Source organism: Solea senegalensis, linkage group LG20, assembly GCF_019176455.1.
Source record: "Solea senegalensis isolate Sse05_10M linkage group LG20, IFAPA_SoseM_1, whole genome shotgun sequence".
In the NCBI taxonomy this organism is placed as follows: Eukaryota; Metazoa; Chordata; class Actinopteri; order Pleuronectiformes; family Soleidae; genus Solea; species Solea senegalensis.
In genome coordinates, this window is record NC_058039.1 from 14,286,781 (window position 1) to 14,304,458 (window position 17,678).

The 17,678-nt window shown below is 36.5% G+C and overlaps 1 protein-coding gene across 2 annotated transcripts in view; it reads left to right on the top strand.

Moving 5' to 3' along the window:
- atp9b (ATPase phospholipid transporting 9B) overlaps nt 1-13,951 on the top strand; it is a 49,191-nt gene extending 35,240 nt beyond the window's left edge. The window contains exons 16-30 of one of the 2 annotated variants that reach the window (XM_044052324.1): nt 1,410-1,571; nt 2,230-2,322; nt 4,171-4,254; nt 4,587-4,757; nt 5,164-5,262; nt 5,351-5,440; nt 5,699-5,843; nt 6,534-6,598; nt 7,196-7,351; nt 7,434-7,498; nt 7,694-7,802; nt 8,437-8,494; nt 10,742-10,945; nt 11,776-11,808; nt 12,734-13,951. In XM_044052324.1, the coding sequence (XP_043908259.1) occupies nt 1,410-1,571; nt 2,230-2,322; nt 4,171-4,254; nt 4,587-4,757; nt 5,164-5,262; nt 5,351-5,440; nt 5,699-5,843; nt 6,534-6,598; nt 7,196-7,351; nt 7,434-7,498; nt 7,694-7,802; nt 8,437-8,494; nt 10,742-10,945; nt 11,776-11,808; nt 12,734-12,870 (1,671 nt within the window). In that variant the 3' untranslated portion in view covers nt 12,871-13,951. The remainder of the gene's footprint in view (nt 1-1,409; nt 1,572-2,229; nt 2,323-4,170; nt 4,255-4,586; nt 4,758-5,163; nt 5,263-5,350; nt 5,441-5,698; nt 5,844-6,533; nt 6,599-7,195; nt 7,352-7,433; nt 7,499-7,693; nt 7,803-8,436; nt 8,495-10,741; nt 10,946-11,775; nt 11,809-12,733) is intronic. The other variant, XM_044052326.1, reaches the window with a different exon arrangement.
- Nucleotides 13,952-17,678: the final 3,727 nt, after the last annotated feature.

Consider the following 17,678-nt stretch of genomic DNA (forward strand, 5'->3'; position numbering starts at 1 on the left):
GTATTACCAGGAAGTTCCAATTTGTAGGTCAGAGTATAATAACAACCTTTGAGTGAGCAAATTGAAAATGAACCCATTGAGAATTGAGTCGTGTGCAGCTGAACGCTCGCTTGGGGGCCGCAGTTCCTGCTGAGGAGAGAAAGAGGAAAGAGAAACAGAAAAACACTTTATGCGGAGCTGAATGAGAAAGGGCAGCGGCAGCTCTGGAGACTCCGCAACTCTCTCATGTCTCGTCCTCCAGCGCCAAGTGAAATCGGATTAAATCATCTTATATTCAACTCAGACTTTATTACACACTCTTATTTCAGTAAAATAAAAGTAAAGACAACACATAAAATGTTTCTAAATACACAAGAAAAGCTCTAAATAATATGCAGAATGTAAAGAAAATATATAAATATAGATTGTTTGTCCAGCTTGGACAAACAGTGCTGAATGTGAAACTTAAGTCATTTATTGATGTATTAAGTCATTAAATTTAAAAGCAAGATTCCTTAAAACTCCTTGAAAAGTATTAAAAAGAACTGGCATTGAAGCATCTTGACCTTTTCACTAATTTTCAATAGATAAATGTACTTTATTGATCCCAAAACTGGGAAATGATTGTGTTACAGCAACACAAATTCAGAGAAATTATTATATAAATATATAAAACTGTTATTAAAAGAGAGAACATTAAAATAAAACATACCAAAATAAGATGTTAAAGAAGAATATTTACAAATATTACAATAAAATTCATATAAAATGTGACCCTGGAGTGTGAAAAATGTAAGGACATATGCTACAGCTGTATAAGGAATAAGGGATTTAAATGCAACCAGATAAACCAAAAAGTTGCACAGATATATTGCACATAATTAATTATTATATGTCACTGTATGATTTCATTACTCAGCTTTTTTGTTTTTGGTACCAGTTCCTTCTTCATTACTTAAAAAGTGCATTTTATTTTCTGCCTCCTTTCAGTCAGACTTTTCTATGCTGTTGATTATGTTTTTATTTTGGTAATCTGAAGGCAAATTTCTACATTTGGTGGACAATTAAGTTCTATTCTGTTCAGTATTGTGTTTGTATTTTCCCAAAATTCCAAACAAATTTTTTTTGTTTGTCAAGTAATTTGTCATTTCTATACAAAAATAATTGTGTAAAATACCTAAATACATCAGACTGTTAACATTTTGTGTTGTGTGAGCTTGTGTTGAGAGCTGGGAGTAAGGGTCTACGAAAAGCTTGCGTGTTCATCTGCCAAATGTTTCTTATATTTGTTCTTTCTTTCTATTTTTTTATTTTTTCATCTAAAAGAGGTCATAGTTTGCATTTTAACTGAACTGTGTGTCATCAAATTGTTCCATGATGACTGAGGGGAGGAAAAAAAACAACCTTTTGTGTCTGTGTGTTCACCAAAGGTGGCGCTGGTGCACTGGACGGAGAGCGTCGGCCTGACCCTGGTCAACAGAGACCTGACCTCCCTGCAGCTGAAGACTCCTTCAGGACAGATCCTCTCCTTCTACATCCTGCAGATCTTCCCCTTCACCTCCGAGAGCAAGAGGATGGGTATCATCGTCAGGGTGTGGACTTTACACACGACAATAATATGTGTGGATGCTGCTTTCTGTGTGGTCTCTTGGTCCTCAGGATTTTTCTGTGTCAGAATGTCCTCACTGAAAGGGACCTTTTGTCCTTTTAGTGCTAAACCCTTTATTACCAGTAGAAATTAACGTGCTGTTTATTAAGTTTAAGTAGCTCTTCATGAGTTTCTTACTCACTTTGACTCTGACACTAAGGGCCTGTACACGCAAAAGAATCCCAAACGTTCTCGTGTTCTACCGGCTTTTTAAGATTTTGGAGCCCTGAAATGTTATTTTCGGACAAAAACTTCACACTTCACACGGTTTTGTTTCCACTACACAACTTTGGGGAAAAAACGACAATCTCATAGCTCCACCTCTTGCATTTGTCACAATTTTGTCATTGTCGTTTTCCTGTGTTTGGAGTTTGTACACACAGCTTGCAAGCTTTAAACTTGTGCTCCACGTCTGTTTGTTTTTGGTGTACTCCTGTGGCAGCGTTATAGCGCCACCTACTACAGCATTTGGATTCATTTTGGGGGTGTTGTATGTGTGAAATATTTCTTGAAATGATGCCACATTTGCAGAAGAGAAAGATTGTTGAGGGACAATTCAGTGTCATATTCCTGTTCTAATTGTCGATTGTGATTTGATTCAGGAGGAGTCAACAGGGGACATTACGTTCTACATGAAGGGTGCTGATGTTGCCATGGCGAGCATCGTCCAGTACAACGACTGGCTGGAGGAAGAGGTAAAAATTCCACCTTTAAAAATACTAAAAAAAAATAAAATAAAATAAAATTCCTGTATAATTTTAGAATTTTGGACATGTGTTTGTTCTATGATTATTTACTACTTAAAACACTATTGTGCAGTCATGTAAGTAAATTAGCTTCACAATCAAAAGCACCATGTGTTATTAATGTTGATTTTTTTACTGTAAAGCTGCAGCAGAAGTGTTTCTGCTTTAAACAGAGATTGAGATATACAAATTTCTACTATATTCAGGCAAATATGTTCATCATTGTGGGAATGATGCAGAATGAATGAATCCAAACTTTGTTTTTAAAGCACTTTAAAATGGCCACAGTGGACCAAAGAATAATAAATGAAAGACACAATAAATAAAAGAAAGAAGGCACATGAGGCGATCAGATACAAATAAAACAACTAAAATAAATCAAAAGCCATAAAACGTGGATAAAATTAGCAGTCAAACAGTGCACCACAATAAAAACAGATCAAATATAATAAATAAAACTAAAATGAAATAAAAAATAACACCAATAACTTAAACAGTGTCAAGTAAAAAAAATAAGAAGAGGGAACAAAACACACTCAAAAAAAACTTAACAATGAGAAAGATGGCCGTCTTTGAGGGAAAATTATAAAATGTAAATACAAGGAAAGACCAGTGCTTTGTTTTTTATTCAGGATTACATCTGTGAATCCTCACTTAATGGACGAAAACTGCTAAAACTGAAAAGCGCAGTTGATTAAAACCAACAGATAAACGGATAAATGTCCGTTCACCCAATCCCCTCGTTTAATCAGGACATCCATGGAGAGATCAACATGGCCACATCAGTGCTCCACGGCCTTGTGTGCATATGTTCATAATTATATTGACAATTATTGAGTCATTTAGCACCGGGGGCAGCTTTTGATTTAATTAGTGACCTAGATAAAGTCGGGAGTAATTACAGTATGTCATATTCTTCACCGGCGGTGTCGATGATGTCCGTTGGCTCTAAATATCCCTGTGTCACATGCACCCGACGCTGTGGTTTCTCTGCTTGTCAATAACCAATCAACGGCACTGATTCACCCCATCATCCATGTTATACATATACATATATATCAAAAGATAAACCGCCATCCTTTGTTTTACTGTGTCCTCTGACTCTTCACCACAGGCGATGTTATTCTATATTGATTCCTCGTGGTGTTGGTAACAATATGTAGATATTGACGTTACTGTACATGGTGTACTTATACAGCAGCTGCTCCAGTGGAACACTTCATCTGCCCTATATTTGATTTACACCTGATTTTGGAGGGAAAACACACAAATAAGTTAAGAATTAAGTCAGTTTTATTGCCTTTATATTATTATTATTATTATTGTTGCACATAAGTGTAATGGGAAGATGGATATATAGTGTATATACACATATAACATAGTACATTCAAATATGGTAAGTTAGGGGACAATAAAAAAAACATTTAAGTGATAAAAGTGACCAAGAAAGATAACTTTCAAATAATGAATATAAAAAATACACTTAACTTAAACGGTAAAGACATCAACGGATTAAATTAAACCTCAAAAGAGTAGAACTAATAAAACCTATGAGATAATGTTATTATTCTAATAGTGTTTTTAAAGAATAATACTATGATTCCTTTCTCGATTCATCAATTGGTTGTTTAGTCCATAAAAATGTTAATATCGCCTAAACCACACAATCAGAATGTTTCCCAACTATCTCTTTTTGTCCACAAGCCAAAAAACAACTTTAAAATCTGATTAAGCCAAGAATGAAGCATTTTAAAAAGATATTTTTGTTTATTGTGGTTATTATCTTGTTTCTAACAGTGTGGGAACATGGCCAGAGAAGGACTGAGGACCCTGGTTGTGGCCAAGAAGTCTCTTTCTGAGGAGCAGTACCAGGATTTTGAGGTTCTTATATCATATACTGTATTTTCATTTATTTTGTTTTTACAGTATATTTCCACTCTCTTGTACACCACAGTGTGTCTGTTTCTTCAAAAATGCAGCTATATATGTGGATATGTTTTATGAAATGGACAGTGGTGTCGAAAATATCAAAAATATTATTTTATTCTGAGGATAGGAAGGATTACCTCATCTTATTATGGATATAGAACGTTTTGGTTAAATTCACAATCAAATTTTGTCATTGCTTTGTAGTAAAAAGTAAAAAAAAAAGTTTTCATTTTTAGAGGGGTCTGTGTTTAGAACTGTGTTTTTTTATGGTGTGTTTTTCTCAGAATCGCTACAACCAGGCAAAGCTGAGCATCCATGACCGAACGCTGAAGGTGGCAGCAGTGGTGGAGAGTCTGGAGAGGGAGATGGAGCTTCTTTGTCTGACTGGTGTCGAGGACCAGCTCCAGGCCGACGTCAGGCCCACGCTGGAGCTGCTCAGAAACGCTGGCATCAAGGTGAGATGGTGACAAACATCAGTCTGTTCTGAGGTCTGACAACAGGTTGCTTTAAGATGCTCCAAAACCTGACTTAAAATTCTGGGTGATCAAGAGTTATCTCTTCTCCTTGGCCTTTACTTCAGCATGAAAATAGTCAACCTAGATTTTTACTGTTTTATTGTTTTTGTGTTTTATATATTGTTGTTGTGCCTTTAACTCTGTAAAGCACTTTGGTCAACCCTGGTTGTTTTTCAATGAAACAAAGTTGACTTGATTTGTTCTCGCAGAGGAAACATACAGTAACATGAAACATACTGCAGTGATTCAGTAGCCTTTCATGAAAAATGGTGGTGTTCATTAAAGGGATGTCTTTAAAGGCCACATCTTCACTCCATATTTACGCTCATCTTGTTTCCTGCCTTAGATTTGGATGTTGACAGGAGACAAGCTGGAAACGGCCACATGCATCGCCAAAAGCTCCCATTTGGTCTCCAGAAGCCAAGACATCCATGTTTTCCGACCGGTACGCCATTTTTTTTCTCTCCCTCTCGTCTGTTTTCCTCGTACCTCTGTTTCCATGTGGATAATTGTATTGTGTGGCCCTCGAGCAGGTCTCGAACAGAGGAGAGGCCCATCTGGAGCTGAACGCCTTCAGAAGGAAGCACGACTGTGCTCTGGTCATCTCTGGAGACTCCTTAGAGGTGCTACAACACAACATCGCACACAGTGACTTTTCCCTGTACAACAGATGATGCTGAGGATGCAGCCAAACAGACAAGGAGAAGGGGAAAAAGAGCATTGATAGCATAATTTGGATTTATTACTCTTATAAGAACGTTAAATGGAAACTAATCAGTCTTTTCATAAATTTGTCTACAATATTTGGCAAACAAATTGATATGAATTAAAAGAGCAACTAAACCTGTGTTTTTACATACGTTTTCTTTGTGGTGTCGCAGGTGTGTTTGAGGTATTACGAGCATGAGTTTGTGGAGTTGGCGTGTCAGTGTCCGGCAGTCGTCTGCTGCCGCTGCTCCCCGACTCAGAAGGCCCAGATTGTCTGTCTCCTGCAGCAGCACACGGACAACAGAACCTGTGCCATAGGTGAGCACTGAAGAAAGACTCTTAGGGTCGGCCAGGAAAAAACAACAAAAAAAAAACATCTCTGTGGATTAGAGCACTGGAATGTTGACCAAAACTGACCACGAACCCGTCACAGTTACAGTAAGATGACGTGTAATCATAGTTAGCCTTAATTTATAGTTACGTCAAATGATATCCTTTAAAAATGTTATTTAAATTATGATGAATCGATTGTTCCTGACATATAATATAGCAATGGACACAATATTATTGTATAACTGCTTATTTATTGTATTTAATTTTAAACTGTAAAAACTATAGAAAGAGTTTTAAACAAATGTCATTCATATCAATAAAATCCCCAATTTTCAGTCAAATAGAAATTATACCATTACTATTTTACTCTATATTTACTCAGTGTTTCCAAAAATTGAGTTTGAACTAATTTATAATGACTCTGAATTCCAATGGAGGTCTGCTTATTAATATTTACACGCCATTTTAAATAAAGCATTTAAATTCACCCTATTTTACTTATTTTAACTCAAACACGTGTCTGTTATAACTGCAACACACAGATGTAGAAGCATAATATTACACTTGTACTACTCATTTAATCCACAAGGTGGCACCGATGCCCTCCTAGATAAACACCTACATTATTATCACTGTGAGTTAATTTTACACACTTGTTTTGTTTCTTCTGTGCAGGTGATGGAGGAAATGACGTAAGCATGATCCAGGCTGCACACTGCGGTATCGGAATTGAAGGAAAGGTAAATTATTACCTTTATTTTCAACATTCAAGACATTTTTTCTTGTACTATTAACTGATTCAGTTAAAGGCAAAATGTATTCATAATTACATTACATGTCATTTAGCAGGCGCTTTTATCCAAAGCGACTTACAATAAGTGCATTTCAACATTTGGGTACAAACAATAAAACAGGTTAGAGTTCCTGAACAGTATTTAATAACGACATGGACACATTTACAATATTTTAACAAAACAAAAACAATTCAAAGTCCTAGAATGTTACATTTTCAAGGAAACATTCATATTTAGAGATAAACGCGTTGTCAAAACAATCACAGAAAAGTCAATCATGTATATAAAATTTTATACATGAATAAAAAATACTATTTATCCATATATTTTGTTGTACACATTTCTCAAAAAGAACTGCAAATACAACATATGACAACAACATCATATTTTCACGTCTTAGTAAAAAACAACTATTACTATACATAAACGGTAAAAAGACAATAAAAGTAAATCTAGGAAAATAAATAGTAGACACTACACTACTAAGTAGTTGTGCTTTTAAACAGCACTTTATTTGTTTATCGTTTATTTGTGTGTAAACAGGAGGGAAAGCAGGCCTCTCTGGCCGCGGATTTCTCCATCACACAGTTCAAACACATCGGCCGTCTGCTCGTGGTTCACGGCAGGAACAGCTACAAACGCTCAGCGGCGCTGGGTCAGTTTGTCATGCACCGAGGCATGATCATCTCCGCCATGCAGGTACACCAGGTCACCATTAAAACACCAGCGACAAGGCACATTCTTCACAGTAATGTTCATAGATCTCACTTCCTCCCCTCAGGCCGTCTTCTCCTCTGTATTCTTCTTCGCCTCCGTGCCCTTGTACCAGGGATTCCTCATGGTCGGGTATGTGTTGGGCATTCCATGCACAAACAAATGTCATAAATTCACGTCTTGGTACATAAACCAAATTTTTAAATTCTTAATGACTAATTTCTTGCCTCAAACGTTTCTAGTTTTTACTTCATATTTGCTAGTGTCGTCCTCACAGCAGCAGTGTGTTTATATATTTTTTACAATAAAAATGTTTGTTCTGTGCAGATATGCCACAATCTACACCATGTTTCCTGTGTTCTCCCTGGTGCTGGACCAAGATGTGAAGCCAGACATGGCTCTGCTTTACCCAGAGCTTTACAAAGACCTCACCAAGGTACAGTTTTTATCAGATGTGCATGGGACAGATGTTTTTTCTTTTTAATCCTTATTTTTCCCACAGGTAAATACCACATTTGAATGATTAAAAAAAGGTCAATACGTGTTTAAAAATTGTGTTTCAAATTAGGCGACAAAATGACCTGGGGGCCAATGAGCATCCAGTGTGGAACATGCTTTAAATCATAATGATATTTTACAGAATTTCAAAGTAAAAGTGCTTGTTATGATATGGAAAGATACAGTTGACAATTAAGAAAACATTTATGATGTAATATAACTAGCTAACTAACATGTACTAAAAACACGGAACGCAATAATATATCCATCATTTTACATTGAATGTATTACTTTTTAATGTCTGACATATATAATCTAATATAATATAGTTATTATTTTTGATAAAATATATTCAAATATTAACAGCTAACAATCATATTTAATATTATATTCTGTCTCTAATCTAGCGACACATATAGGAGGTCATGGGCCAATGGTGCCTGCTAACTTACACTTCCTTCAATTTTGAAAATTCCCAATTTACCCAATTTTTTTTAAATTTAAGTTTCTAATTTGAAAAAAATCCCAGAATTTGTTTAAAAACACTGTTTTTTCTTCATGCTTTCTTCCAGGGACGTTCGCTGTCTTTCAAGACTTTCCTCATCTGGGTTTTAATCAGCGTCTATCAAGGTAAGCGACACAGACTGAAGCTATTTAAAATATGTAATGTTATCTTTAAAATAGCGACCCGCCGTTATACTGACAGCTGTCAGGGCCGCTCCTCAGCCGTCGCTTCATCATTTCTGCCGCGTATTCCACCGCCGTCCCTGGGCCCCATCTGAACTCCCTGATACTCACTTTCTCAGTATCTTAGGTTTCCAACCACCATCCACTTCCACATGTGGGCTTTTGTCCGTCCAGTAAATCGATATTTCTGTAATCGCTAAGCCATGCAAGAGTGTGAGAAAGATCTATGTTCCAGCTGGAGCGTGACTTCCTGACAGCTCCAGGTTTTTAATTAAAGCCAATACCACGTCTGTGGAGAAAGAGGGGAGAAAAAAAAAGAGAAAAGAGAGATAGAAACATGAAGACGATATGGATATGGAAAATATACCAGGCACCAATTTGACTTCATTTATTACAGAGTTTGACTCGCAGGAATGCACAATACGGCAGCGAGCGCTATGAAAAAAGCAATTATGCGATCACTTCTAGGCTATTAAGCCCAATTAGTGTAGCATTATGATAAAATCATACAGTTGGCACCGAGAGATGAGTGAGTGAAAAGAGGTTTAACAGACTGAGACACACTGGAGCGCATTGTGCATCTTAATCTGCAGACGCACAAATCCTGACCTCAGTGTCTCAGTCAAACTGTTCCACTCAAATGTTCTCAGGTAGAATCCACCTCAGGTTTCTCATTAGATACTTTAGTACGGGGACGAGTCCAACGTAGGATTAAAGAATACATTTTGAATCAGTTGTTGAGGTAAAACACACCTTAAAAAGAACAAACACTACTTAAAGTGAAGAGCAAACAGTCCTCTGTGTCAAAATAAAAATAGAAAATGAAGTTGAATGATCCAACACCAGGGAGAAATCACATGTCAGCAGCAAGTCAAGTAACAAATACTAAATAGCTGTAGAAAAAGACAAAATAAACCTTCTTCTTCTTCTAACTTCACGCACGCTGTACAGTAAGAGGTGCAATGCTGCCCTCTACAGTTCAAAGTTCCTAATCACATTTTCAAAGATTGATATCAGGTGAAGATTCTTCTTATAGTTCATATTCACCTTGTTTCACTTCTGCTCCTTAATCCCTCTGGATTCTAATCCGTAGTTCCCTCTTGGTGGTTCTTCAGCACACATGTTGAGCTCTATAAAAATGCAAATATTGTTTTATTTATCTCAAAATGTGTCACTTTTTTATTTGAATTATTTTCCACAAAAAATTGGTTGGATTCAAATACGTCGACATAGTTCTGTGTTTTATATCAAAGCCTCCGCTTCCTGAGACGTTGCTGTTTTTCCATTTTTCTAACAAGCAAAATCAGCAATGAAACCTCAACAATTTTCACAAATGCATGAAGCTATAGTTCCTTTATAAGTATATATAAAACGTCACCCGAAGCCACTTATTTATAGTTTATTTAAAACATGTTTAACATTTACAATGACAACACATTTATCTTTCCTTCTCGTCACATGTTTGAAAAGGAGTGGACAGAAGTATAAACTTGTATGTTCCTATTACACACAACTTTAATTTATTAACTGCTTTATCTTCTCATCAAATATTTGCACAACATTGTTTAAAATGTACAACGCAAGAGTATTTCTGGCTTTATACACAACCATTTCCATCACCGTCATGGATTAAACTGCTGTTCTACATCCTTATGTTTATTTAAAATTTGTATTTTGTATTTTCTCTTTAATTATATCCCCCTTGTCTTTCTGAAAACAATGTCTTTGTTTTATTTGGGACGAAGTTATTTCTTGCTTTGAATATTGTTTGCCCTGTTTTAAACTGAATCAGAGCTGGATTTACAGACGGTTATAGAGGGGATTTGTGTTTCTGTTTATTTTTTTGCTTGTGTAATTTTATTATATTTATTAAGAGTTCATTTCAAAAAAAGGGGGTATGCATATATTGCCTGAGGAATGTTTGCATTTTAAAGAGAGTTGAAAGCTCCCTGCTGATTTAAATCTCTCTCTCCTGACAAATACAGTTGAAAATACCTTAAAATATCCTTTAAAAAAATTCTGCATTAATCCTTTAACACCTCAGTTATTTAGTTATATAACTTTTGGAACAAATGAATCTATTTCTTCTGCAGAGTGATTCTGCTGACAAACTTACAACACTCTAACATGTTATTGTTGGTTTAAAAAAAAGTGCCGATTCATCTTTACTGTGTCCTTTGGCGCCACCAGGTGGCATCCTCATGTACGGCGCGCTGCTGCTCTTTGAGTCAGAGTTCGTACATGTGGTCGCCATCTCCTTCACCGCGCTCGTCCTGACGGAGCTCCTGATGGTGGCGCTCACCATCCGCACCTGGCACTGGCTGATGGTGGTGGCGGAGTTCCTCAGCCTCGGCTTTTACCTCGCTTCTCTCGCCTTCCTCAACGAGTACTTTGGTAAGTACCGCCTTTTTAACCCTCCTCACTGGGTTTGAAGTAGTTGTAGGTATTTGGTTTTTTTTTAAAGGGAAAACAAAAGCTGAGTCATAAATAAGAATGTGCGGGACCCACATACGGGTCGCAGGAGAGTGTTTTTAGGTCCCCACGTTTTGGTTTTATATGTTATATGTTTTAAATAACATGAATAGAATTACCTTTTACAACGTCTTGACCCTTTAATTTGCAATGTTTCTCTGTGACTTATCATCATGTCTGGGTGGATGTGTTGCGTATTTTGTTGTATATTTCATTGATATTTATATTTATATTGTGTGTTTTGTGTTTCCCCCAAAAAAACCCAACATGGTTCATCCCAGTTCTAATAGTCTGGAGTGGTTAACATGAGTTACTCTAGTGACCATTTCCTTTATTGATTGCAGGTTTTCTAGAACAGAGAGAACTCTCTTAGAAACTTTTGCTTCTTTTTTAAGACTTGACGAGCAAAAGAATCCAAAGAAATGTGGTTTTCAGTGTCTGTTAAGTTAAATTAATTATGAAAGTCGGTAGTACTATAATTGCAACGTGTTATCATACTTGTCCTGAGGACAGTGGAAGAACGTAGTCACTGCAGCCATTTTGTGAATGTTTTTCTGGCACATTTGTGTTTTCTTCTTCTGCTCCTCCTTCCTCTTCTTCTTCTGCTTCTCCTTCCTCTTCTTCTGCTCCTCCTTCCTCTTCTTCTTCTTCTCCTCCTCCGTTCTTCCATGTGTCTCTCCTCACGACTAACATTATGTTTCCACTCACTGTGTCTCTGCTGCGCTCGTTTTGCTTCTGTATGTTGACACCAGGCATAGGCAGGGTCTCGTTCGGAGCTTTTCTTGGTAGGTGTGCAGCCTGAACATTTAAATCCATGTGTCTGTTTTGTCTGTTTGTTCCAGTGATGTTTGATGGGTCGTTACTTTATCTTGAATTTTATTTTGAACTTTTTTAAGTTGTTTGGAACATTTATTCCACTGTTTTGTGAATTTTCATTTTGTGACAAACGCATTGATCCAAATCAGGCTTGGTGTTAACGTCTTTAGCTCCAGGGGTCGCTCTAACCGAGAGATTCTGCTTAAGTTTGTCGTTTTGGCTTTTTATCCACACAGAACAGCTGAAATGCTGTTTTTGAAATGTGCAACCAATATGCTCATTTGGAAAAAAAAAATATCTTAGCAGCACCACCTCTTCTCTTTGTGTCATGATAGTGATCATGATGGTCTTTCAGAGTCATTTTGCATGGATGAAGACATCATTTGAGAGACTTTTTAAGAACAAAATAGAAAAAGATCGTATTGGGAAAGTTTCCGTATGGATAAAGCCTGATCTTTTGCATGTATTTGTCCTCAGCGTGGAGGAAAGACAGCAGTTTTTACTACTTCCTGCATCCAGGAACAGAAATTAGGAAAGGCTCAGGGCAAAATTCCATTTGAAATTTCCCTAGAAATAAACCAAAATGCCATGGAAAATAAAAAACAAAACATGTCTAGTCTCTGCCCGCCGCTGCTCTGCTGCTGTATATACACAAACGCTCCCTCTGTCAGGTCTGATAGTTTTGCTTGACAGAGCCTGTTTTCAGAATGCAAACAAATAATGTGACGATGTTTCACATCATGAAGAACAAACCTGTACTGCAGCTTTAATACCAGGTCTGAACTCGGTACATCGTGACTCTTCATTTCATTTTTTATTTTTACATCTTTTAATGAAGTCATGCTGACACGTGTGACTCAGCGTTTTGTCCCTCTTTCTTTTTCCTCCTGTCAGACCTGTCGTTCATCACGACGTGGCCTTTCCTGTGGAAGGTGTCGGCCATCACGCTGGTCAGCTGTCTTCCTCTCTACATCATCAAGTACCTGAAGCGCAAGTTTTCGCCGCCAAGCTACTCCAAGCTCTCGTCGTGAGCAAAAACAATGGATGTATTTATTCTTCTTTGCTCTTCTCTGCACTTTTTTTTCTCCACACCTGTCCTCGGTGACGGACACGTGACCCGTGGAGGTGAAAGTAAGAAACACTGAATCAACGGAGCACGGAGAGAAAGCAAACACTCGCTCTTTGGATCTTCTTTTTCATTTCTCCTCACTGAGTCTTGGGATTACTTGAAAAGTCGGAGCACATAGTGACAGACGACAAAAACGTAAAGTTTGCCACGGGCCTGACACGTGTGACCTGTGAACCTTGGGTCGATCTGCCTTTCTTTTGTTTTCAGACAATTCAGCGTCATTTTATACAGTCACTTCTTCAACGTTTAGATTTTTATATGTGCAGCTCTGATTTTTTTTATCGTAGGTATTAACTGCTGCGTCTTTCAACACTTGAGTTGCTGTAAAGGATAAAAAAAAGAATCTTTTTTTCTCTGTAAATTGGCGTTTACATGCTGACAACAACAAAGCTCACTCACGTTTAAATCATTTACCAAAAAACAAGGTCATTTATACACAAATGCTGAGCACTTGTTCCGATACAAACCTCTACGTGTCTTTTTGTGTGTTTTTGTCGTGTCCGCAGAATACAACTTCAAATATCTCAGATTTGAGCATCTGTCGATAACTAACATCACTCCGATAACTGACATTTTATTTACGCCTTTTAAACAAACTCCACTTACACTTTGTTATAAATATACTGTTTAAAGGCTCAAGTATAAGTATAATCATCTTTATTTTCAACTTCTGCTAAATTAAAAAGAATTTCACCTACATTTTTACGGACTGGACCTTTTAAAATACTGCATTTTTTTTCATTTTAGCTTAAACTAATTCCACTCAGTTTTTACTGCCGCGTCGTCTGATGGTTTAAAATGTGAAGCTTCGGAAGTTGATTGGAAGTAGCAGTTATCCGCCAGCAGGGGGCGAAACTCTGCTACGTTACGAAACAAATGGGAAATGGGAAATTTGTTTTGTGACTGGACGACTCTATTTTATACTAGGACTGAAGCTACGTGTCGGATCGACTCATACGTGAATAAAAGCAGCATTAAATGTATCGTCTGCATATTAGTGTTTGTCTGACATTCTGAGATTCCGACGCGTCCGGTGTTAATCAATCACTCCAAGGTTTTTGTGGCGTTTTTCCATGACACTGTTCCAGCACAACTCGGCACGGCTTGACCTTGCTTTTCCGACTACTCTGGCAAGGTTCCCAGTGAGCTGAGCCGATACTAGAATGTGACGTCGACAGTCTGCCGGCCACTGATTGGTCAGAGAGTGTTGTCACTGGAAGACTGGAAGAGTCACGAGCAAGAAGAATTAAAGCGAACAATGCCGAACTGTGAATCGGTTAAAAAAGACTTAAAAATCCTGAAGACGTGCGTTAATCTCCAACATATCTCGAATGTATTTCAGTTCAGTGACTGTGTCAGGCGGAGTCTGTGCTCCGGTCATGCAGGAAGTACTGAACGATTCCGTGAACAAATCTTTTTAATGAGCTGATTCTAATGATTCATTTACACCGAAAACCGCTTTACAAGTCACTAGTTTGTGTGTTTGCGTCGTGTATAAAACCATGTCTCGGCTGCGTTATGATGACTCCGCTCACGTTGAGGATGTACTATATATTAATACCAAATTGTGTTGAGTCGAGCTGGAACTGTTATGGAAAAGCACTTTGGTTTGTCCTGCTGCTGTTTTTCTTTGATCGTTAAAAAAAAAAAAAGTCACAAAAACGACCCTGAATCAGTGACGGCTGAATATTTTTAGACCTTTATCGACAGTATGACCCTCCCACTGGGCGCCGCCGTGACTTTAGCCCATGGTAGACGTTGACATTCAGGAGAGGATGAGTTTTATCATTCACTCCACAGGATGTGTGTAAGTGTTAAAGCACAGAGGAGAGACAGTGTGTGTGTGTGTGTGTGTGGCGTTTAGCTATTTTTATTAGTCCGGCTATCATTTATCTCCGAATCCTAATTGAGTTGAACTCAGGTTAAATCATTCCGTAAATAATTAGTATTAATCGTGGCGGCCCGACTGTAAACGTAGCTACACTGTAAGAGAAAGACTGCGTCACTATGGTGTTGATGATGGGAGTGAGTTCCCATTGTCACATAACGATGTTGGTTCTTTTATTCCTGTGTCTTTGTTTTACGCGGTGTTTAAATGTTAAATGTGTAAAACTTCGTGCTCTCCACGTCTTACACTGCACTTTCAATCAGTGTCTGTTATTTTTATTATTCTTATTCTTTAAAAACTAATAAAAACTGCACATCCGATGTCTTTTCATGTGTTTCCTGACACTGAGGTTTTTCTAAAGTTGAACTTCAACATGTGGCCACTAGATGGCGGGAGTGACCAGATAATAACGAACGAGTGTGTTTTAAAGGAGCATTTCAGTCAATGTTGACCTCATAATATGAAGCATGTACAACAATGAATCCATTATTAATAGATTACTAAGTTAACCACTGCGTGTTTTTTTAATAGTTAAAACACATTTTCTAATTTTCCATGTGAATATTTTCTACTTTTTCTTTGTTTTATATCACAAATAAATCATTAAAAGTGAATAATTTTAGTTTGTGGACAAAAGGAAACGTGTAAGGTCATCACAGTTTTTGAGGTTTGGGAAACACGGATGAAAATCTTTGACATTTTATGGACCAAAGAATAATTTACAGATGAATTCATGATGTAAAATAATCATTCAGCTTCAGGACTCAGACGTCATGAGTTTCTCATTATCTCATTTGTATATAAAATACTCTTTATAGCTGTATTGTCTTATGCGCTTGAGTCAACTTGTTCAGTTGTCGCTGCTGTAAACTGAAACATTGAGGCTAAAAATATGGGAAAGTAAATTTCAGGTCTGACTTTTTGCATAATTTTCTCCTCTGGCTGCAGCCAAAAATGTCTTGTTGCTGTTTTAAAAACATGTCCAAAGGTTTTATGTTGTGGTTTTGTATTTTTGGTACAAACTTTATTTTTACCTTTTCAGCAGAAGACCTGAAAACCAAGGAAGACACAATTATTGTGGAAAAGTTCGAAAAATGTGTTAACGCAGGGGAAAAATTTAAAAACTACACTCTAGTGCAGTGAGAGATGTGTGGTGCAAACAGGATACACAGGAAATGACATCATATTAATCACTAAATTCAATAAAAAACACATTTTTGAAACAAAACCCAATAAACAATGAAGTCGTCATAGTTTTGACATAAATGTATCTTTACAAACATCCCACTCAGGAATCCTAATCATCGTCTTCATTTAAGCCTGGATATTATTTTTATCTTTGTCTGTGTTGACTTTGGTTCCAGCAGGAAATCTTCTCTGCGCTCAGTTTACGCCACGTCAACACTGAGTCACTGACGACACACACGTGATAATGACTCACAAACAAAAAAGTCTTAAAATAGACATTTTTACAACCAGTGGACGCTTAAACTCACTCGCGTTTTCATTTGAACAAATTTGAATCCTTGGATTATAAACAAACGGTTACAGTGCTTAACAAATGTATTAGACCCTAAATTAACAGCATTGCTATTTATCAAAATCATGTTTTTGTGTTTCTGTAACAGTTAATACACCAGTGTGTAGAAGCTCTTTAACAAAAATGATATTTTTAAATGCTTAAATATAATTATTATTGTTGTCCATGCATTTTAAAATGTACTCTTGTACAAAAAGAAATACTGTAAGAATAGTCAAACATTTCTGGATTAAGACGTGAAATAGTTATTTGGGTATAAAAGGGGAGTTCAGTTCTTTATTTTCCAAATAAATAGCAATAAAACATTTAGTTTCAAACTAGTTTTTGAAAAATTGTAAATAAAAAAAAATGTCGATGATAATAACTTGCAAATGGTAATAGTGTGTGCCTTTAACTGCAGTGCAGTTTAAAGATTTACACTTCATTGTAAAGAAAAAGAAGAAAACAATAAGTTTGATTGTGTAATTTCAAGCCTGCGTTGAGCGCAGACACAATGTGTTATCAATCTCTTCTTCACCACGGAGGATGAGGAGGAGGCGGCACTGATGAATGTGATGGTCCGCTGGATTTAACATGTATAACATATGTACATTCTCTCTATACTGTACAGAGGAAAAGAAGAAGCTATGCGTCGCTATTTAACCGTTTCCTATACATAGATGCATACGTTTAACTCATATACAGTGTATTTGTTTGACTAATCTATATATGTATGTATATACAGTATGTGTGTGTTTGTATATGTATACATTCACACACATACTGTATATGTATGTATATAATGTGTATATACGTATGTGTATGTGTATATATATATATACATATAAAGCTATTTAATGTTGAGAAGAATCCATTAATCCACCCTTTTATGTAGATTCTCATTGATAAAACTTTATTAAACCTATATATATATATATATATATACATGCATGTATGTATATATGTGTATTTATATATAACTATAATAACTATTTAAAACTATTTAAAACTAAAACTTTATCAAACCTATACATACATATATACACGTATGTACTTATGTATATACGTATAAATTAGTACATATACATTTTATATATATATATATATACAGTGAAAACACATATACACTGAAGAATGTAGTAAAAACTGTCACTTTTCTGTGATTCTATAGTTTGTCCATAAACCTGAAAACAACAAATTTGACGTTTATAAATAATTCGTTCATAATAATGACCAGGTTTCATCATAATAACGCAGAAGAACGGCACAATAACAGGTTCTATTTGGTAAAAAAAAAAAATAA